The sequence below is a fragment of the Monodelphis domestica genome, chromosome 1 (assembly GCF_027887165.1).
Source record: "Monodelphis domestica isolate mMonDom1 chromosome 1, mMonDom1.pri, whole genome shotgun sequence".
NCBI lineage: Eukaryota > Metazoa > Chordata > Mammalia > Didelphimorphia > Didelphidae > Monodelphis > Monodelphis domestica.
In genome coordinates, this window is record NC_077227.1 from 613,822,784 (window position 1) to 613,846,877 (window position 24,094).

General features: G+C 37.2%; 1 protein-coding gene across 2 annotated transcripts in view; it reads left to right on the top strand.

The window, feature by feature from the left end:
• The first annotated feature begins 20 nt into the window (after nt 1-20).
• Nucleotides 21-24,094, top strand: part of DZANK1 (double zinc ribbon and ankyrin repeat domains 1) — a 146,670-nt gene continuing 122,596 nt past the window's right edge. The window contains exons 1-3 of one of the 2 annotated variants that reach the window (XM_007476646.3): nt 21-165; nt 5,056-5,179; nt 16,616-16,769. In XM_007476646.3, coding sequence (XP_007476708.2) covers nt 5,071-5,179; nt 16,616-16,769 — 263 coding nt within the window. In that variant the 5' untranslated portion in view covers nt 21-165; nt 5,056-5,070. The remainder of the gene's footprint in view (nt 166-5,055; nt 5,180-16,615; nt 16,770-24,094) is intronic. The other variant, XM_007476645.3, reaches the window with a different exon arrangement.

Genomic DNA, 24,094 nt, shown 5'->3' on the forward strand with positions numbered 1-24,094 from the left:
GAGTTAGGAGTAGGAGGAGAACGCGCAGGATTCGCCAACGGCTTGGATGGGGCGGAGCCAGTTGCTAGGAAGCAGGATTTATGCCAATTAAAAACGTCTTCTTCTCGGTTTTGGCTGGTGATGGAGCGTCTCTGGTAACGGGAATCCTCTGGACCAACTGACTCGGTGAGCAGGGACTGAGAGCTATGGTCTGTCTAGGCGGGCTCGGGAGACCCCTCGGGGTGTGCAACAGGATGGAAAGGGCCGGGAAGCCTTTGGTCCCGATGAATGGGGGGTGACCCCTAACCTGGTGGGAAAACCTGCGATTTGGAGATGACCTTGGGGATATGGTGGCCGAGCTTTGACCCCCAGCTTTGGTTTCCTCCACCACTGGGTATTTGGGTCTCAGAGCGAGCGAGGTAGCTTCAGGGGAGCACTTTTAGTCAATTTACACTTCAGTTCCTGTGATTATCCTCGTTCTTGTCAATTCCCCCACAAAATCACTGCTAACAAAAAGCTTATATGTGTGTGTATACATAATCATGTATACTTTTAATTGTGGGGGACAGTTTCCTTACATATGTACACACATACATTTATATAGCATTATAAAAACATAATATAGCCATATGTGTGTATATACATATATGGGGAACAATTTTCTCACAAAAATCACTGCTAGTGCAGGAAGCTTATATAATTGTGGAGAAAAAACGTCTTCACATACATATGTATTTATATTAACTTGTAAACACATACTATACACTGTGTGTGTATATATGTGTGTGATTATGTGGAGCAATTTCCTTACAAAATTAATTCTAACAACAGAAAACTTATATATATATATATATATTGAAGTGGTGTATTTCATAAAGCCCCAGAAGTTCAAATTAATGGAACCAATATTTATTTATTACTGGCCAGGGCAAACCTTCAAAATGAAAGTTGCACAGGACTGAAATTACAATGCAGTTTTTATAGGGTGAAAGATACAAAGTAAACAATTAATGAGACATAACCTTGATGGAGCAAGCAAACCAACCTTATGGTCTAGAAGCAATATTCATCATACAGGACATTCCATTGTATATCTTATCCTAGCCTGGCTGCTTATTAGCAAGGGAGTTACTTTCTCATGGATCCTGACTATTTTGTTGTTTTGGTTCTGAGCTGACTGACCTTCACAGGAAAGCTCAGTTCTGATTTCTACTTTCCCCAAGGAGAAACAGGTTTTCTGGTCAATGACTTAGTTTTCCTCATTTCAATATGTTTGTGTATATACTTTAACATATTTTATATAAATAAAATTATGAGGAACAATTTCCTCACAAAACCTCTGCTAATGCAGCAAGCTTATATATATGTATATATATGCACAGATATTAAGTATGTATACATTGATATCATAACTAGTGTATATGTATAGCTCTCTCTATACAGTACATATAGATAACTAGTGTATATGTACAGACATATACACATACCTAATGAGTATGTATATAAATATATACACCATAGATAAATATATACACATCATAGCAGTATGAATATTCATGTTTGCATATATATAATGGCAAGTACATATATAATATGTATATATATTTTACCTAGCCAGGTGCCTGATAAAGAGGCAAAGACTGAACATAAGCACTGTGAGCTACTTCTACGTTTCTAGAACAGGGGTTGTTAACCTGGGATCCAGGAATCTCTCCAAGGCCTTCTCCAAGGATCTACAAATAGTTTTCTTGGGGCTTGGAAATTTAGATGGGAAAATAAATTAAATCTTTATTTTTACTAATCTCTATCTGAAATTTGTCATTTCCTTAAATTATGAATTTAAACAATAGATAGTATTCTGAGAAGGGATCCATAAGTTTCACTAGACTGCCAAAGGGATACATGACACAAAAAAGGTTAAGAATGATTATAGTTTAAGTTAAGATATAATTGAATCCTTAAAGGGAAAAGACATGTGTTGGAATTAACCATATCTTTAGTCACACAAATGACTGAGAGGTATAATGAATTCAGCTGTGTTTTTTGGTTGATCATTACAGAAAAGGATTTGGTGAGGTAGACTAAAATGAATATTTAAATATGTACTTAAAATTTGTGCTCAATGCCTCTAAAAACATGTCTTCCATATACTTTAAAAGCCTACTAGATTCCTTTAATACTTTTTACATGGTTAGGAAAACAAAATTTGTGACTTCATTGGTATAAGGAACTTATGGTGGAGTATCCCTCTACCAATGGAAAGAATTCCTTTATAGATTTTATAAAATTAACCCTACATTTTGTTACCCACCAGACCTAACTCTAGGAAACAGAAAATCTGAGCTAAATACTGGTGAACTGTCAACTAGAGCTGAGGAGATAGGGATGAAGAAGATAAGGGAGGATAAATAATAATACAATGCCTTAAGGTTTGCAAAGTACTTTATACATGTTATCTAACTTGATCTTCATAACAGTCCTGTAAGGTAGGTACTATTATTATCTCCATTTTGTGGATGAGGAAACTTAGGCTGAAAGATTTTAAGTGATGTTCCCAGAGTCACATAACTCATCAAAATCCAAACTCAAGTTTATCTCTTTGACCATTTAGCTGCATCAGAAGGAACAGATCAATACTGTATAATAAAATATAATCAATATGTATGATGATAGGGCTTATAACACTGACCAAAACAGTAAAAAATGCCTTTTCACTTTTCCAGATATACTTTCCATTTTATCTCACATATGTCCATTTTAATCACATTTTACATGTATAAAAATATTAGGGGAAGAAAACCACTCATCCCTTAAATCCCCAAAGACACACTCTGAGGTAGAGTTCTGTTAGCATAGTATCATTCAGACAACAAGAATTTATTAAATGCTCATTATTTGTCAGGCTTTATGCTAGCAAGGCTCTAGGGATATGTTCCGGAGATGGATTAATACAAAAAAATGTATAATAAAAAAACAGCCCTCCCTTTAAGCTCTTCTATTGAAAGAAGCACCAGTTATACATTTCAATATTAAATATTAGCTAGCATTTATTTATATATAGCTTTAAAGTTTTCAAAATGATTTACAAATATTAGTTCATTTGATCTTCACAGCAATAAATCCTTATCTCCATTTTACAATTGAAGAAGTTTAAAGTTATGCAATTTCTCCAGGATCATATCGCTTGTGAACATCTTAAGAATGAGTACAAATCCATGGATATCCTGACTTCAGGTCCAGTGCTCTATCCATGTGCCTCTTAGCTGTCTACAGATCTACTGGTAGGGAAGAGCTATTGGCACCTAGAGGAGTCAGGAAATGATTCTTCTAGAAGATTGTATTTGAATTGAACTCTAAAGGAAGCTAAAGATTCCAAAAAATAGAGGTAAAATTCCTGGTATAGACAACATATATTTGCAAAGGCATGGAAACAAGAGATAAAATTTTGTGTGCAAAGAATAGTAAGTGGACCATTTGGGCTGGGTTGTGGAATGCTGAAGGGGAGTCGTGTAATATAAGCTTAGAAAGGTAGGGTGAGATAGGAATCAGTTCTGTAAGGTTAATTTGGCCACTATTGCACAAATTTCAGGAAGAGACTTATACTTCTAGTTAATTGAAAAATAGTTCTTGGAAATTAGCCCAATTTCTGACATTTAGCTAAAGAGATTTAGATATTATTTATATTTATCCTCAACACTTTTCATATGGTAGGAAAGAGTGCTCTTGTTTGCCCCATTACTCATTTAGGAGAAAAGGTTTTGCTGTAGCCATTCCTAAATTTTCATTTCAGCTGTTAAAAGGCAGGAATAGGAAGAAACCCATGGCTCTGGCATAAAGGAGAAGAGAACATCTTTCAGTGCACTAACTCCTTCTGTGTCACAGGTTTTTTGGTAGTCTAGATTGTTGGACTGGCAGAAATTTCATGTTTGTGTGTGTTTAAATAAAGTATATTTTGAGAAAACAGAGGCAGCCTATCCAAGTCAGTAGAGAAGGTGCCTCAAAGATATACTGGCTATGTGATGACTAACAAGTCATTTAACTTCTCAGTGCCTCAGGCAATTCTCTAAGATAACAAATTGCAGTATGCTTGGTTCTGTCTAAGTAGAGGGAGTTTTTCTCTTCTAGAGTTCTGTTCCCTACACTAATCAAGTCAGTCAATAAATATTTATTAGGTAACTGCTGTGTTCCAGTCATGAGGATAAACTAAAAACATTTAAAAAAAAAAGAAAAGAAAAGAAACAGCCCTCTATTTTAGTTTTCTATTTAGTTTAGAAAGAGTTGCTTCTTGGAGCAGCATGATAGCATAGTGGATAGTGCCAGTCCTTAAAGAAAAGAGGATCTGGGTTAAAAATTTGACCATAGTTATTTCCTAGCTTTGTGACTCTGGGCAAGTCACTTAACCCCATTTGCCTACCCCTTAGCACTTTTCTGCCTTAGAATTGATAATTGGTGTCTAACAGAAGGTAAGGGTTTGAGTTGCGGCAGATGATTTCAGAAAAAAACTGGAAAGATCTTCAAGAATTGATGCAGAACAAAACGAGCAGAACCAGGAGAACACTATACACAGTAACAGCAATATTGTATGATAATAAACCATAAAACTTGACTACTTAAAGCAATGCAATGATTTGGGACAGTTATGAAAGACTTATGACAGAGAATGCTATCTACCTCCAGAGGAAGAACTGTTGGAATTTTGTGGATATGGATCAAGGCATACTATCTTTCATATCAGTGTATTTATAGGTTTTCCGGGGGGGTGGGGGGGTTGGGTTTTGTATGAGTGTGCTCTTACAGCAGTGTTTTGCATAATATATTTTTCATGCAGATAAAATTGTTTACCATCTCCAGGTGGGGGGAGGGAAAAAGATAATTTGGACCTTAGAATTTTGGAAAACATATGTTGAAAATTATTATTACTTGTAACTGGGAAAATAAAATATCTTTGAATTAAAGGAGTTACTTTTTTGTTAGCAATTGTATTAAAATAACTTTAAATAAAAATGTCAGGAAAGCATAAATCAGGAAATCATACATCATATGTTATTTTCAGACATATGTCTTTTTTTCCCCTAGGATATAATAGAGAAAATGACTGCTGGCTCAATTTGTGTTCCTCAGATTATCCCATTAAGAGTCCCTTGTCTAGGAAAAAATAAACATGAAATAACCACCAATACACTTATAGGAATGAAATCAGGTAAGAATTAAGAATGTTTTAAATAATTGCTACTAACATATAATGGTTTCTAGTATTTCTTTTCCAGAGTTTTAAAATCTACTTTTTTGTCTGTCTTATAAAATTAAGAAATCAAAAGCTTTAAAAAAATAATTTAGAAATCCCATGGTTTATAGTTTGATGATTAACAGTATGTTGTTTTGATTAAAATATTAATTAATCTTTGCCAAATTTTACTTCATATGATGTAAATTTGTTATGCCTCACCTGTGCTTGGTATAAGAAGTCCTTGGAGTCCCCTTAAATTTTACCAAGGAAAACATCATTTTATTGGGAAAGCCAAAACTTTTCTAAAGAATAAAGCAAATAGCTCTTTGAGGGGTACTTCTAAATGTTAGATGAAATCAAACTGCTTAATGAAAGGTTTTATGTTGTAGAAAAGTTTGATTTTGTTTATATAAAAATAGATGGATGATACAATTTGAAATACAAAAGGATTGCCCATTAAAAATTATTTATGTTTATGCTGTCTGCCCTGATGATTTCACACTTTTGTATTTCTTAAGATCTTAGGATTTAGAGCTGAAGAGGTCCTTAAAGAGACTAGCAATATAACCCACAGCTTCATTTTACAGGTGAAAGAACTGGCCGATCAATCAATAAGCATTTCTTAAGTACCTTCTGTTAGTCCAAAAACTGAAATAATTTAGAAAGAAGTTTATTAAGTTGTCCAGCAGAGAGGAGAGCCAAAAAAAAAAAAAGACAGTCCTTCCCCCAAGTAAGTTTCACATACTATAAGACTCAGAAGAGCAAGGAAACTAGCTGTTTGGCCAGCATGGAGTCAGTTTCCATAGAAGACATGTGTTGTTCAGATGTATAACAGGAGAAAACTCATTAGTCTTTGGATCTGACATGGTTTCTGGTCAGTATAGCCTAGGTCTTGGGTTAAGCATTAACCAAATCTGGTCTCTAAGCAACAGGTCTGGTTTCTCATCCACCAAAGGGATAGGTTCAAACAATGCAATAAAGATTTCCCACACTGCAATGTGTCAGGTACAGTGATAGAGCTGGAGATAAAAGAGATAAAAAGACAGAAATGAAATAGCACTTGCCCTCAAAGAACTCATAATCTATCAAGGGAAACACTACTTACTTATTAATATAAAGCATACACAAAAGTGTTATTTAGTTGTTCTTCAGTCTGACTAAATGACCCCATTTGGGAATTTCTTGATAAAGATACTGGAATGGTTGGACATTTCCTTCTTTAGCTCATTTGACAGATAAGGAAACTGAGGCAAGCAAGGTTAAGTGATTTGCCCAGGATCATACAGTAAGTGTCTGAGGTTGGATTTAAATTCAGGTCCTGGCACTGTATCCATTGAGCCACCTAGCCACCCCAGTGTCATCCTGGCTTGCAATATGTGTATAACTGAGTCCAGAGGGGTACTTCCAAGCTTAACCCTCTTTTCGGGGAGGCCAGGATGCAAGAATATGCTATGAAGATACAGAGGTACAAATTAAACAGTCCCTGTGCCCAAGAAGCTTCATTCTATCAGGGGAGAGATAAGGAGGCAGAGCACTCTAGAAATGGGGGAGGGGTACTGATAGGGCAAAGACTTAGAATTGAGGGCTGGAATCTCATGAGGAAGAGCAAGAAGGCTAGTTTGGGTGAACCAGAGAGAACAAGGAGGGAAATAATGTTTAATGAGCCTGGAAATGGAGCTAGATTGTGAGGAATTTTAAATGTTAAATAGACAAATATGTGTTTTTTCTTGGAGATATTAGGGAGTCACTGAAATTAAATATATATTTTATATTTTATGTGATAAATATAATAATAATTGCTAGCATTTATGAAGTACCTACTATGTACCAGACACTGTGCTAAGCACTTTATAATTATTTTATCATTTGATCCACACAACAGCCTTGCAAGGTAGATATTATTATCATCTCCTTTGAGATAGGGAAACTGAGGCAACTAGAGGTTTAGTGATTTGCCCCCAGGGTCACACAGTGATTAAGTGCCTAAGACTAGATTTGAACTCATGTCTTTATGATTTCAGGCCCAGGGCTGTATCCACTATCATCTAGCTGCCTAAGGCATTCACATATGAAATTCTTCAATAAATTATATATTTACTTTATTGCTAAAGTAAAATACATTAAGTACATACAGATTATATAAAATATATAAAATAAAATTTACAAAAATTGGAGATACTTAAAATTCCTTTTTCATTTCCTAATTTTTCTATTTATGGAGATAAAACAGTGACTATAAGATAGAAGGGCCACATGAGAATGTTTCTTTAAAAACACTTTAATTGTTTAAATGGTTTCTTGCCGACTAATTTTTTTAAACCCTTACCTTCCATCTTAAAATTAATCTGTGTATTGGTTCTAAGGCAGAAGAGTGATAAAGGGATAGAATGTGAGGGTTAAGTGACTTGCTGAGGGTCACACAGCTAGTAAGTATCTGAGGCCAGATTTGAACAAGAGCCTCTTGTCTCTAGACTTGACTCTCAATCCATTGAACCACCTAGCTGCCCTCTTACTGATTAGTTTGAAAAATAAAGAACGGCTTCCCAAAAGAATTTTTGTTTTCAGCTTTGATTCTCTCCCCCACATGTCCCTCACCACTCACTGAAAAATCAAGAAGAAAAAACTCTGTTATAAATATATATAGTCAAACAGAATTCCTACATTAACCAAGGAGGAAGGGGAAGGGGGGCCTGTTCCAATCACTGGCCGCAGGGGTAGGGGGTCAAGCAGCGGGCAGCGCACGCCAGGCAGCTAGGGCTCATGGGGCTCCCACTGGGGTGGGGCGGAGGAGCTCGAGAGGGCAGGCAGCCTGGTGGGCAGGCAGGCTGGCCAACAGCTGTACCACTGGGCCAGCCTGCTGTATAAGGGCAGGGCGGGGCTGGGCCAGTAGAAGACCGGGAGGGACTCTGGCCTACATGCAAGGGAGGAGTGCCTGGAACCAATTACCAGACACTTTTAGCACCCTGAAAAGTATAGCAATGGCTTACTCACAATTTTTCCCTCTACGTACTATTGTGAGACCTTATTCTCAGTGTTAAATAATATCAAAACCAACAAAAGAAACAGATTGACAGATGAAGTTAGTAGTGCTTGCTTAGACTTGTGTACAAAATACCAACCTTCAGTTGAAGATTTAGCCAATGAGATTCAGCAACAAAAAAGTCACTAATAGGCAGGTTAGTTAGTTGAAGAATTCCCCCTCCCCCTCACTTATCTTAGTTCAAAGCACCCCACACAAGTTAAATAATATTAAGACCAACAGAAGAAACCAACTGACAGATGAACACAGAAGACACTAAGTAGGTAAATTAAATATTAGTTTTTGGTTTATTTAAACTATAAATATCACGAAATTATGGTTTTTTTTCTCAAAGTGACACACCACCTGAGTTATACTTGGTTTTTTGGCGAATTTTGACACACCAAGCTCTAAAGGTTGCCCATCATTGGGCTAGAGAGTAAAGCCAAAAAACAAGATAAATGTTCTTTTAAAAAAAAAAAAAACAACTATATTGGGAGAAAAAAAGATGATCAGAGAGGGGATAAGACAGGACCTTTCTTGGAACAGATGGGATGATGATGACTGACAACAGAGAGAAGGATTCTTTTTTCTCAGTTCTTTTTCCTCTGGCAAAGGAGAATGATCTTTGTATTGGAAATTATAGAACAAAAATAACTGTTAGGGAATTGAAATCTCTAAGGAAGTGTACAAGAGCAAGAGATAGAATTGTAAGAGGAGCTTGAGTGACAACTACGTCAGTTGGAGAACAAAGCATTCTGGGAGAAGAGACGAGATCTAGGAAAGATCCAGATGGAATTTTTGGCTTTTGAGCTGGGACCTCAACTGAGCAGGATGTGATCTCTCTTGTTGAGGACCTCACCAAGTGCTATAAGGAGACTTATCTTTTCAGCGTTCAAAGTTTCTTCTGTCTAATGATATCACCAGTCAGACCCCTCCAAGTGAGGGAGTTGTGGATTCACTGTCAAGGAGAACCAGGCTCCCCATCCTGCAACCCTCTGTTTTGCCATTACCTAGGTTAAATATATATTAGATAGGGAAACTTTAGTTTGGGTTTGGGATGGTGAAACCCAGCCCCATTATACAGTGACCTGGGTGAAAGACTGTGTTAGGAAACAAGAACACTAAGTCCCTCTTTCCATCTCTCCTACCTGCCCTTTATCTAGTCATTAAACCTTTAACTTGCAGTCAGATTCTTTTATTAAGTGATTTGACTTGGGATCCTAGAGGAGGTATCTGCACCAGGCTTAACAAGGATAACCTTCCCCTGCTGGGGCGAGGTCACTGGAGAAGTTTGTCTCTGGATCCTTTCCATGCTGGGGAATATGAGGTTATCCTCGGGTCTATCTGTTAGGAGAGAGATCCCTTCAGCTCCCTATTGCCTCTTCACATCAGGGAGTCTCTTAATACCGGTACAACAGCTTTCAGCAGCCTCACTCAGGAGAGGTGAAAGGAGAGTAGGAACCACCTCACCTAGGGTCCTATCTCTTCTACCCCTTGCTACCTTCCCAGAAAGCTCCCAGAACACAGATCAAAAGTTAGTACTGGCCTTGCAAGAAATAGATTGAAGGAAATGTATGAAGAATTAAAACAGAACAAAACTAATACTAAAGACTCTGATCTAGAACAAATCAAAAACACAGAGATAAACTCAGACAAGCAAACCACCGGGGGTTGGGGTGAGGAGGGGACTGAGGGTGCAGAAAATATCTTCCCTATCCAAGACTATGCTAAACTGAGGGAAAACTCAGGACTTGTCCATTTAAAGATACATAAGCCTATCTCTGCAGCTAATTTGGAGGGATTAAAACAGAGAATGCCCAAATTTTATTTGGAACCTTATAAGGTGATAAAAGAGCTGAAAAGGGCAATTAGACTTTATGTCCTGAATTATGTTGACATGGAACTTCTGCTGAGGGAACTTTTTACCCCAGGAGAGAAGCAGCAATTTATAAATAAGACCAGGGAACATCCAAACTTGATTGATTGGCCTTTGGAATTTATAGACCTGGAACTTTCTAACTCTCATAATTTAAGTAATCTAAGAAAAGCACAGGAAGACCTCTGATAGGGTATAAAATCCTTTGCTACATGGCCAAATTCTTGGGGCAAATTCGAATGAATGCACCAAGATCTCACTGAACATCCTTCTCTGTACTTGGATTGCTTACTGGAAGCTGCTGAAACCATCTTGGGCTTCCGTGAACAAAGTGAATAGGCTATCCAACATGTCAGGAGACAATTCCTCAAGGAATGCACCCTCCCAATTAAACTTTATTTCAAGCAATTTTGCCCAAAATTTGAAAGCATGAGCCTGGAAGATCTGGGAGAATCTTCCACATATCTATTTGATTCAAATTTGGAACAGCATTGTGAACGGGATGAGCAAATTAAGAACCTAAAGCAACAGTTAAAAGAGGCCAAAGACACCATTTAACAAAAAGGAATTGAGGAGGTAAAAAACCTGGCTAAAACTTAGAAGCAACCCAGGGTAAAATATCAGCAAGCCAGGCAATCCACCCAAAACAGTATTTCCTCTGTGGAAAAATAGGTCACATTGTGAAGTTTTGTAATCTGAAGGCACAACTAGATCAGAAAACAGTAGAAAATCATATGGAAACAACAACCAGTACAGGGACACTAGGAATAATAATGCAAACAATAATAACTCATAATATTTTACTCATACCTGTTCTCAATATCAGCAAGCCCTAATACAAGGGGTGAGGCCAAAATCTTCACAAGTAGTCTCTGGGACTAACAAGAATGTAACTTTATGAAGCCAGGAAAGTGCATCAATATCAAAGGAATTAAGAAAAAGGTGCAAGAATAGTTATGGGGCAAAGAAATCAAATGGACAATATTTAGTTGAAGAGATAAGCAAATTGAAGAAGAAGAGGAATTGCAAAAAGATGTAATAGAAATAAAGAACAAGACCTTTGGAACACAGGAGAAACAAAATGGGGTACAAGAAAACAATAAAGATAGCATGAATTACATTATAATACACATGGAGAAATTACTGACATGCAAAGACAAATGTGTAGCAGTTACAAGTGAAAACATGCAGAAGTCCTCAATACAGAATAAAGATGATCTAATACAAGAACAACTCAATAACATAATAAAAAGAAACAAAGTTATCTGAGCGTTCCATAAACTTTACAGTGTAAAAGGCAAAAGAAAACCATGATAACACAGAGAACTTAGCTAAAGATTTCAGTGAGGTACAAGAAGCAGTTTCCAGCATCCAGACATGCAGACCTCCAAAACAATGGGTGCTAGGAAATGTTACTACAAAGAGGAATTCCATTGACACAGGAAAAATATCAAAACTCAACCCTAAAGTTAAAGTTAAAGGTCCATCCTAAAGCATCCCCAGGGATACTAGCAAGCAACATTATTACTCCATTAACAATAAAATCACAAAGTCAGGCTTGTAGCACTGTATTGCTTCCTGGAACTGAGGTAATCACTGAATGCTCAGTACAGACTGACATGGGAAACCTTAAAGACCAATATAGAAAAAGAGAAGGGGATGAATGGGAATTGGAAAACACAGCCATAATATACACAATGAACAATGAACATGTTTACCCATGAACCACAAGTTCTTTCAGTACCTTTAGCCATGTCAGACTGCAATGGTCCATTGCCCATCACGCATTTCCATCTCACCTCACATTGAAGAGAACTAAATGATGCAAGTTTCTCAAAAGGACACATTCTCTGTGGCTAAATGTACATCCTTAATAAATACCCTTACAACAATAACAACTGAAAAAGCATGCACATGGAAGCAGAAACATCATTGCCTATACATTAACTGACATCTAGCATAGCAGGAGGCACAGAGAATCCTAAACAGTTAACAATCTCAAGTGACACTTCATCAATCTGTGGCAACATGGAGATACAAAATAAACAACACATTGTTATGACAACTTCACAGAGTATCTTAGAGAATGAACATTTAAGGCAAAAGGAATACTTGCTGCTTCTCCCTGGGATAAAAAGTGCCTCCATCAGAAGTTCAATGTCAGCAAAATTCAGGTCATAAAGCTTAATTGCCCTTTTCAGCTTTTATTGCCTTATAAGGTTCCAAGTAAAATTTGGGTATTCTCCATTTTAATCCCTCCAACTCAGATGCGGAGAAAGGCTTATGTATCTTTAAATGGATAATTCCTGAGTCTTCCCTCAGTGTAGTGTAGTCTTGGATAGGGAGGATATTTTCTGCACCCTCGGTTCCCCACCCACCCCCACTCCCGTGGTTTGCTTGTCTCAGCTTATCTCTGTGTTTTTGGTTTGTTCTAGATCAGAGTCTTTATTATTAGTTTTGTTCTGTTTTAATTCTTCATACATTTCCTTCAATCTATTGCCTGTAAGGCCAGTACTAACTTTTGATCTTGTTTTCTGTGTTTGTTTGCCAATGATCTTGTGTAGAAAGATTCTCAAGCAGGTGAAAAGATACCACAGGGAAATGACTGTCCCATAGGCTACAGGGAAGAATGACCATAATTGCCCCACTTCCTCTTTAATCCAGTTTGGATTCAAATTAGGATCATAGATCTAGACCGGATGTTAGAGACCAGATAGTCCTACCCCCTTACTTTGCAAATGAGGAAACTGAAGCTTAGAAAGTTAGATGACTTGTCTAAGATTACACAAGTAGTTAGCAACAAAGAAGATAGGAAGAGAGCACATATTTGTAGTCTTCTTACCAGACTCTGGACTTTTTCATTGACTGTCCCTCATGCCTGAACTATTCTTCCTCCTCATCGCCACTTCCTGCTTCCTTGGTTTCTTTTAAGCCTCAGCAAATATCTCATTTTCTTTCCTGATTCCCTTTTATGCTGTTGTATTCCTTCCATTGATTATCTCCAATTATCTTGTTTAAAGCTTGTTTGTATGTAATAGATGTTCGCATGTTGTCACAGAATGAGCACCCTGAGAATAGGCACTGGAAGAAATTAAGCTTCTACTGACCCCTTCACTATATTATGATTAAAATTATGTCAAGAGACTGATTTTGGACAAGAATATCAATTTATTGAATAAACTTGCATTATAATCAATAAGTTGATAGGTCAGTGGTCCTCTTGAATGACCAAAGAACTCAAAACTCAATCAGGCATATCTATAAATAGGATTTTAGAAGTTCATTATTTAGCCCCTCCCATGAACATCCCAAGACATCTCTGATTGGTAAATAGCTAGTTAAGAAGTGGGTCGGGGGCAGCTGGGTAGCTCAGTGTGTTGAGAGCTAGGCCTAGAGACGGAAGGTCCTAGGTTCAAATCTGACCTCAGATACTTCCCAGTTGTGTGACCCTGGGCAAGTCACTTGACCCCCATTGCCTACCCCTTACCATCTTCTGCCTTGGAGCCAATACACAGTATTGACTCCAAGACAGAAGGTAAGGGTTTTAAAATAAAAAAAAAAAGAAGTGGGTCATTAATTATCTACTCTTCCTCATCCTCATGTGACTGAGGTCACATAGGCAGGAACAGAATCCTTGTCTCACTTTTCTTTAACAAAATTTTGCTAAAAGGAAAACATTTATTAAGAATCCTAAGGACAAAGAAAATGTAAAAAGCAGAGTTTCTGACCCAGTTCTCAGATGTAGAAATATACAAAACTCCCCTCTAATCTATAACCCTTAAATAGAAATTAATAAAGTATATGAAAAATTAAAACATTCCACAATACATTCTAAATGGACATATTACCTTAATATTCAAAATCATACTATTAAAAATAGATGAGAAGCAGATGACATTCCTTTTATAGTTATGAAGACTAGAGATATTCTTTTGTATGTGTGTGTTTTTAAACAATTTGATTTATTATTATATGCTTTAAAAGGCTATTTTCATTTATATTCCAAGAATCCTATAGTCTAGTCATTTACTAAAATTGTTTCCACCAACTTTAGAAAGAAATTTTCACTATTCATTTTATATATTTCTAACATCTAAAGTCATGTATTCCAATAATCTATCCATTTAAGTCTCAGGATAGGGGCTTCAGAGACCAACACTGAAGTTTTTCAAGGGAAAGCTAAAACATTCAGATATGTATTATCACTAAAGAAGGGAGAGTCAGTGGGCTTCTGTAAACTCACTCCTGGGCTATAGTAGAGAAAAGACAGAGGGGCAAATTTTAAGAGGCACCAGGGCTATCTCAACTCTGAAGGATATCACCAGTTAATTGAGTTTAAGTTACCTATGGGTGGTATAAAGGAAAAGCACTGTTGGCCCATTAAGAAAAAGGAGTTCAGAGACGGGAGGTCCTGGGTTTAAATCTAGCCTCAGACATTAATTAGCTCTGTGACCCTGGGCAAGTCACTTAACCCCCATTGCCTAGCCCTTACCACTCTTCTGCCTTAGGACCAATACACAGTATTGATTCTTAAAATGGAAGGTAAGGCTTTATTTAGAAAGAAAGAAAGAAAGAAAGAAAGAAAGAAAGAAAGAAAGAAAGAAAGAAAGAAAGAAAGAAAGAAAGAAAGAAAATGAAAATAGAAAGAAAGAAAGAAGAGAGAAAGAAAGAAAATGAAAATAGAAAGAAAGAAAGAAGAGAGAAACAGAGAAAGAGAGAAACTGAGAAAGAGAGAGAGAAAGAGAGAAAGAAGAGAGAAACAGAGAAAGAGAGAGAGAGAAAGAAAGAAAAAGAGAGAGAGAAAGAAGAGAGAAACAGAGAAAGAGAGAGAGAGAAAGAAAGAAAAAGAGAAAGAGAGAGAGGAAGGAAGAAAGAAGAGAGGAAGGAAGAAGAGAGGAAGGAAGAAGAGAGGAAGGGAGGAAGAAGAAAAAAGAAAGAAAAGAAAAAGGGGTTTAGATACTGCTTTTGCAAGGCTACAATAATCCCAACTGTAAGGATAATTTTAAGGTTGTGACCTAATCTAAATTAATTTTGGTCGCCAGAGAATATCTCAAATAAAATACCCAAATCAGTTTGGAGATTTATGGTGGTTTCATTAATATAGAGAGAAGGAATTAAGGAGAAGAGAGAGGGAAAAAGTATAGGATTTCTCCCACCTGGCCTGTGCCAGGAGAAGTTCAAAGTCCTCTGCATGAGGTCTCTGAAGATTAGTGGCTTTCTAAGAGGATAGCGTTTGGAAGGTAAAGGAGAAAGAATCAACCTAAAGTCTGAGAGAGCTCAGTAAAGATGCCTCACCTGAACTAGACTATTCAGCTTCCTCCATTATGGTATCAAGGAAAATTCACTGCTAAACCCGGACAATAGCAGCCCCCACACCAAGATGCCGAAATGCTCAGTACACAGCTGCCGGCCACCTCTCTGCCGCCAAAGAGGCCAGAGAGAAGTGATGTGAAATATATAGACAGTTTTTATATCACTTTCCTGCATCTCACATGTACCAATGTACCAGAAACCACTTGTTTCTGATTTGTCATTTGCTAGCACATGTCTATCATAGGCCATCTTCCTAAATACTTAATCCTTAAGTATGGGTGTAGACATTCCTGTTTTTGTTAGACTAAGTAGGGTGGAGTAATCTAAAGTACACACAACACAATCCTGACCTAGTTTTGTGATCACAAACATTGTGCTTCCAAGGGCCTTGGTGCACCATTAATGTTTTTTGACAATCATGCTTATTATGCATTATTCCTGGACCCATCCTTTGTTGTTCTTTATGTCTTTCTGAAAGGAATAGCACCCAGTGAAGGTTGGTGGTGTCCAGATCTCCCCCAAATACAAAGAAGGCTTTGAAAGAAGGAGAGTAATCAGGGCTCAGTGGGTTCAGTGAGATCCTTGGGGTATGGATAACTACTCAGATAATTCTTTTTTGTGACTCCATCAGCTACAGCAAGAAGCTCTTGATCTGAGCTTGAATTTCAGCTTTAAAAAAATATTTTATTTTTTAACATAGTATTTTTTTAAATTTTGAGTTCCATATTTTCTCCCTCCCTCTTGTCTTTCCCTCATTGAGAAGGCAAGAAGTATAATTTTTTTTTATATATATGAAGTCATGCTAAACATATTGCCCTTTCAACCATGTCTGACTCTTTGTGAACCCATTTGGGGTTTTCCTGGCAAGGATACTGCAGTCATTTGCCTTTTCCTTCTCCAGCTCATTTTACAGATGAAAAAAATCAAGGCAAACAGGATGAAGTGACTTGCCCAGGTTCACACAGCTAGTAAGTGTCAGGACAGATTTGAACTCAGGAATAGTTCTTTTTCATTCTTCCTGACTCCAAACCTGGCACTCTATCCACTGAACCACCTAGCTGATCCAACAGTTTTTTTGTAACCTTCATACCAATGAGTAAAAAAACCTGCAGTCACAATTTATTACTCTTTATAGATTTTTTTTGCTGACTACTTTTCTTGTATAATTTATGGTACTTGTTTCATTTGTGACTTCCAGATACCACAGATGTAAACATATATTACACCTTGGATGGCAGCAAACCTGAACTATTAAAGAAAAAAGGATATGGTGAAAATAGCACTTTTAAGTATACAAGACCAATCACTCTTCCTGATGGGAAAATACAAGTTAAAGCTATGGCAGTCTCTAGGTAAGTTAGAATCATATTTATTCAGAAATTAGTATGTATAAACATTGACTGAGTACTTACTATGTATAAAGCACTGTGTTAAATGCTATGGATTTAAATATAAGAAAGAGAAACAGTTACTGAACTCAAAGAGATTATGTTTGAATAAGGGAAGACAACACTTATTATGAAATGGTGACTAAGGAGGAATTGTTTGACCAAGAAATCAGAGGGATGGTGTTTGGAGAGTTAGGGTAATTAATTGGTATTTTCTTTTGCAGAAAGCTAGTATTGATTGATTCCTGTTCTCAGAACTCTAGAGCCAGTGTCAAAGCCTGAAAGACTTTAATTCAAGTCCTTTTATCTTGAGCATAGTGAATGTGTTGTCCTAAACAAATCATTTAATCTCTCACTGCTCTGGGTGCCTTACTAAGACTGAAGTTGAAAGGAAAGTTCCAGCCTGGATTGGTAAAGAAGTTCTCTACACTAGTAATATCAAACTCAAAAAGAAATGACCACTAAACTGTTTGTGGGCATGATCCCCATGGACCACATAATGACTTAGTTTTAAAATATGTTATTTATTATCTATGCTTTTGTCATATTTTTATTTTGTTAAATATTTCTGAGTTACATAAAAAAAAAACCATACCTTCCATCTTAGAATCAGTACTGTGTATTGGTTCCAAGACAGAAGAGCTGTAAGGGCTGGGCAATAGGGATTAAGTGATTTTCCCAAGGTCACACAGCTAGGAAGTGCCTAAAGCCAGGCACATTTGAACCCAGGACCTCCTTTCTCTAGGCTTGGTTCTTAATCCCCTGAGCCACCCAGCTGCCCCTTCTGACTTACATTTTAATCTGAACTAGGCTGTACTCAGAGATATTGTGGGTCACATGTGGCCTGTGAACCATGTGTTTGACAGCTCTTCTCTGCACTATGTAATCACAGGGCCTGCCCCTATCACTGTCTCAGAGTCCAACCAAGAGCTGAGCAAGAAGGATATTCGTATCACAGCATGGCATGATGATAGCTGAAAACTTGTGTTGTAATAGTGGGATAGACAGAGGGGCTTTAAAATTCTAGGAACAGGAAACCAACTGCTGGAAGGGGCTGATTAATGTGTAGCCACTTCTTCCTTCCTTCCTCCACTCCATCTTAATGGAGTTTGGTTCTGACCAAAAGTGAGGCAACTTCCTTCTTTGACTTTGACTGAAAATCTTCACTCCTATTATAAAACTTAGAGACAATCTTCTGTATACTAAATGGCTAATTTATTTCTTGGGAAAAGAAATATAGGGAGAGAGGGGGGATAGAGGGTGGACAGACCAAGGAGACCTATTAACTGTTGAAGGCTTTTATCACAAAGTCTCTTCAGAGAAATGGTTTGACTTTCCCTAAGGAGAAAGTGAATTTAAATCAGCAGAGGTCTTCAATGGGCAAGAACTTCTGCTCAGCCAGGTAGAAAGGGTATTGGAAAAACAACTCTCCTCCTTAGCTCTTGTCAGAGTCTCTGGTGAGAGTCAGTGAGTCAGTGGGACAGTGAGTGAGTTAGTGAGTGACCAGACTCAATTCTGGCCAACAGTTTTCTCTTCCTTTGAATTCCATGGAATTCCCTTCCACTGTTGGCTCAGGAATGTTCCATCTGTCTCTCCTGGGTCCATCTTCATTAAGTCTCATATTTTTATCTTCTTGTTGATAATTTCTCTTGACTACAGGGTGATGGTTCTGAGTCTGAGCTAGAAATGCTAAAGCTCACCAAGCAGTAGCAGAAATCTTTAGATAGAGCTTAAAACCCTTAATTAGAGGTAGAGCTGGAGCACAGGAGCATGGAAGCTTGAAGGATGGGGGGAGGTGGGAAGGATAGCCATTATTATGCAATGAGAAAGTCTGATTAATTTTTCTCATGGAAACAGCCTATTTTTTATGGTTAATTTGCTTATGTTTCAAGTCTCAGGCTTCAGTTTACTCCTTTTAAAACCCAGTATCTTTTTTCCCAGGAATTATTTTTCTTTGTCTTGAATTTATTACACCACCATAATCAAATATGTCAATTGAATTAATTTAACACCTATTAAGTATCTACTATGTGTAAATCATAAGCATAAAAAAGAAAAAAATCCTCTCTTCCAGGAGCTTACATTCTATTGGATGCTTGTGTAGTAAGTTTGACTGAAGCCCCTTCCTTGCAGGGCCAGATCTAGTACCTGACCCCACCTCCTGACCTCAGGGTTCTTCAGGTACCCTGAACGGATTAAAGAGTCTGTTTTCTCTAACACTAGCTCAAACACACTGCTGACTGTCTTCTCCCAGTTCCATTTAACCATTTGCCATCAGAATATATGAAGGAATATTTACTTCAAAGATATAGCAAGAATAGCAAAGAAGAAATGTACAAACATTTCTCTCCAGTTCCTTTGGGACATGATTGCCTTCCTCTACCACTTAGTGGAGGTTGGAGTTGATAAGGTTCATACTTTAATTTAGGCCTCACCAAATTCAAGTCTAAAGCTGGCAGTACCTGCTTTTGCTAGGATGGAGTCCCTGGATCCTTCGCTTTTCAAGGTATTTGCTGCTAATCTGGCGTGGATTCATGGACTCCTGGATCCCTGTGGCTTATGCTTCTGAGCCACCTCAGAAAGAGGCCAAAGACCCAAATCTGATTCTCAGGGTCACAAGACTTCAGTGGAAGAGGAGATCCTAAGGTTCTTCACTTTCTTTACCTGTGATGTTAGTGAAGGAGTCATCTCTTAGAAAAGGCTACAACCAGGTGTTGGGTCAGACCATTTTATTTTTTTTTCCTTTTAAACATTATTTTATTTGGTCATTTTCAAACATTATTCATTGGAAACAAAGATCATTTTCTTTTCTTCCCCCCCCCCCCCCAAACACCCCTCCCATAGCCGACGAGCGATTCCACTGGGTATCACATGTGACCTTAATTCGAACCCATTTCCATGTTGTTGGTATTTGCATTAGGGTGTTCATTTAGAGTCTTTCCTCAATCATATCCCCTCAACCCCTGTAGTTAAGCAGTTGCTTTTCCTCAGTGTTTTTACTCCCACAGTTTGTCCTCTGCTTGTGGATAGTGTTTTTTCCTCCTAGATTCCTGCAGATTGTTCAGGGACATTGCATTGACACTAATGGAGAAGTCCATTACATTTGATTGTACTACACTGTATCAGTCTCTGTCTACAGTGTTTTCCTGGTTCTGCTCCTTTCACTCTGCATCACTTCCTGGAGGTTATTCCAGTCTCCATGGAATTCCTCCACTTTATTATTCCTTTGAGCACAATAGTATTCCATCACCAACAGATACCAAAATTTGTTCAGCTATTCCCCAACTGAAGGGCATCCCCTCATTTTCCAATTTTTGGCCACCACAAAGAGCGCAGCTATGAATATTCTTGTACAAGTCTTTTTCCTTATTATCTCTTTGGGGTACAAACCCAGAAGTGCTATGACTGGATCAAAGGGCAGACAGTTTTTTATCGCCGTTTGGACACAATTCCAAATTGCCCTCCAGAATGGTTGGATCAATTCACAACTCCACCAGCAATGAATTAATGTCCCTACTTTGCCACATCCCCTCCAGCATTCATTACTTTCCTTTGCTGTCATGATAGCCAATCTGCTAGGTGTGAGGTTTTTTGATTTGCATCTCTCTGATTATAAGAGATTTAGAACACTTTTTCATGTTGTGACAAGGAAATCACTTTAAAAGACTGATATATATTAATTTAAGGTCACCAAGGAATTCAGCTATGTAATTCCTAAATGAAAACTCAAGTCAGCAGTCAACCTTTTATGGAGTTTTTAATTACAAACAGGAGGAAGAAAGGTATGAGAGAGAGAGAGAGAGAGAGAGAGAGAGAGAGAAAGGGGAGAGAAGGGAATAGGGCTTAAATACCCCCTCTGTTTAGGCTGGGCCAAAAGGCCCAAGCCCTTAGATAGTTGAGGCAAAGAAAAGAGATCAGTCCCTATCACTCACGTGACCAAAATGGAGAAACAGTCTCAGGGGCCTCCACCTCCAGCCTCCTTCAGAGCCAGCCTTCCCAGAGCACAACCTCTCAGAGCCAAACCTCTTGCCTCCTCCAGTCCTCAGACCCTGCTATATTTAAGGACACCATCTAAGTTCCCTCCCCTCAGTTCTCACATCTACCAATCACTGTCCATGTCTTCCCTGTGCCAATGGTGGCTCTAGCTTAACCCAGGACCGCCCAAGGGTCTGCCCCTTTGCACATGTCTGTTGAAGGTCATATTCTCAAATAATTAAATCTTGATCCTTGCTGCAGCCTTTCCTAAATCCTTTTACTCTGAGTAGGGTGGAGATTGTAGTTTCAAGACCTGGTTCTGTCATTCCAAGTATCTCTATTGTATCAATTCTAAAATCAATCATGACTCAAAGAACTTCCTGTCCTATGCTTAAGCATAGGTCAAAGCCCTTTCCATTGTTCAGCAAAAGGTTTCTGTCCTAAAGCAGTCCCAAGTAGGGAGGAAAAGGATCCTCCCATGCCAAGGGGGTTCACATTCCAATAGAGTTCTTACTATCAGTAGGAAATTTTTTCCAAGTATGAAACTTTCCAATGGTGAAATTTCCAACATTCACAAGTCTAAGAAATTTCAAGGTTTACAATGTGCTTATTAATAGTTTTGATTTCTTTATCTGAAAACTGCCTATTCATTCAATTGGAGAATAGCTTGATTTTTTTGTACAATTGATTTAGCTCTTTGTAAATTTGAGTAAAATTAAACCTTTGTAAGAGGTTTTTATGAAGATTATTTCCCAATTTTTTGCTTCCCTTCTGATTTTAGTTACATTGCTTTTGTTTGTATAGAAACTTTTTAATTTGATGTAGTCAAAATTATTTCTTTTACATTTTGTGACTCTTTCTAAGTCTTGCTTGGTTTTAAAATCTTTCCCTTCTCAAAGGTCTGACATGTATACTATTCTGTGTTCACCTAATTTATTTATAGTTTCCTTCTTTATGTTCAAGTCATTCACCCATTCTGAATTTATCTTGGTGTAGGGTGTGAGGTGTTGATCCAAACCTAATCTCTCCCACACTGTCTTCCAATTTTCCCAGCAGTTTTTATCAAATAGTGGATTTTTGTCCCAAAAGCTGGGGTCTTTGGGTTTGTCATAGACTGTTTTGTTGAGGTCATTTAACCCAAGTCTATTCCACTGATCCTCCTTTCTGTCTCTTAGCCAGTACCATATTGTTTTGATGATCACTGCTTTATAGTATAGTTTGAGATCTGGGACTGCAAGTCCTCCTTCCTTTGCATTTTTTTCATGATTTCCCTGGATATACTTGATCTTCCAAATGAACTTAGTTATGGTTTTTTCTAATTCAATAAAGAAGTTTTTTGGTAGTTCAATGGGTATGGCACTAAATAAGTAAATTAATTTGGGTAGAATTGTCATTTTTATTATGTTAGCTCATCCCACCCATGAGCAATCAAGGTTTTTCCAATTGTTTAGATCTAGTTTTAACTGTGTGGAGAGTGTTTTGTAGTCCTGTTCATATAGTTCCTGTGTTTGTCTCGGCAGATAGATTCCTAAGTATTTTATATTGTCTAGGGTGATTTTAAATGGTATTTCTCTTTCTAATTCTTGCTGCTGAATTGGGTTGGAGATATATAGAAATGCTGATGACTTATGTGGGTTTATTTTATATCCTGCAACTTTGCTAAAGTTGTTGATTATTTCAATTAGCTTTTTGGTTGATTCTCTAGGATTCTTTAAGTAAACCATCATATCATCCTCAAAGAATGATAGCTTGGTCTCCTCATTGCCAATTTTAATATCTTCAATTTCTTTTTCTTCTCTAATTGCTACCACTAGTGTTTCTAGTACAATGTTAAATAATAGAGGTGATAATGGGCATCCTTGTTTTACTACTGATCTTATTGGGAAGGCTTCTAGTTTATCCCCATTGCAGATGATGTTGGCTGATGGTTTTAGATATATAGTGTTTATTATTTTTAGGAAAGGCCCTTCTATTCCTATATTTTCTAGTGTTTTCAATAGGAATGGGTGTTATATTTTATCAAAGGCTTTTCCTACATCTATTGAGATAATCATGTGGTTTTTGTCAGTTTGCTTGTTAATATGGTCAATTATGTAGATGGTTTTCCTAATATTGAACTATCCTTGCATTCCTGGTATGAATCCTGCCTGGTCATAGTGGATAACCCTTGTGATGACTTGCTGGAGTCTTTTTGCTAGTATCCTATTTAAAATTTTTGCATCTATATCCATTAGAGAGATTGGTCTATAGTTTTCTTTCTCTGTTTTTGACCTGCCTGGCTTTGGGATCAGTACCATGTTTGTGTTGTAAAATGAATTTGGTAGAACTCCTTCTTGGCTCATTCTGTCAAATAGTTTGTTTAATATTGGGATTAGTTGTTCTTTGAATGTTTGATAGAATTCATTTGTGAATCCATTGTGAATCCTGGGGATTTTTTCTTAGGGAGTTCTTTGATGGCTTGTTCAATTTCTTTTTCTGATATGGGGTTGTTTAGGTCATTTATTTCTTCCTCTTTTAGTCTAGGCAATTTATATTTTTGTAAGTATTCATCCATATTACCTAGATTGCCATATTTGTTGCCATATAATTGAGCATAGTAGTTTTTAATGGTTTCCTTAATTTACATTTGAGGTCAGGTCTCCTTTTTCATCTTGGACATTGTCAATTTGGTTTATTTCTTTCCTTTTTTTAATTAGACTGACTAGTACTTTGTCTATTTTATCTGTTTTTTCAAAGTACCAGCTTCTAGTCTTATTTATTAAATCAATAGTTCTTTGACTTTCAATTTTATTAATTTCTCCTTTGAGTTTTAGGATCTCTAATTTAGTCATCATCTGAGGATTTTTAATTTGTTCACTTTCTAGTTTCTTAATTTGCATGCCCAATTCATTGACCTCTGCCCTTCTTAATTTGTTAATATATGAACTCAAGGATATAAATTTCCTCCTGAGTACTGCTTTGGCTGCATCCCATAGGTTTTGAAAGGATGTCTCATCATTGTCATTTTCTTCAATGAAGTTAATTGTTTCTATGATTTGTTCTTTAACTAACTGGTTTTGGAGAATCATATTGTTTAATTTCTAATTAATTTTTGATTTACCTCTCCATGTACCCTTACTAATTATTATTTTCATTGCATTGTGATCTGAGAAAGTTGCATTTATTATTTCTGTTCTTTTGTACTTGTTTGCAATGTTTTTTTGCCCTAATACATGGTCAATTTTTGTGAATATACCATGTGCTGCAGAAAAGAAGATATATTCCTTTTGGTCCCTATTTATTTTTCCCTGCATGTCTACTAACTCTAATTTTTC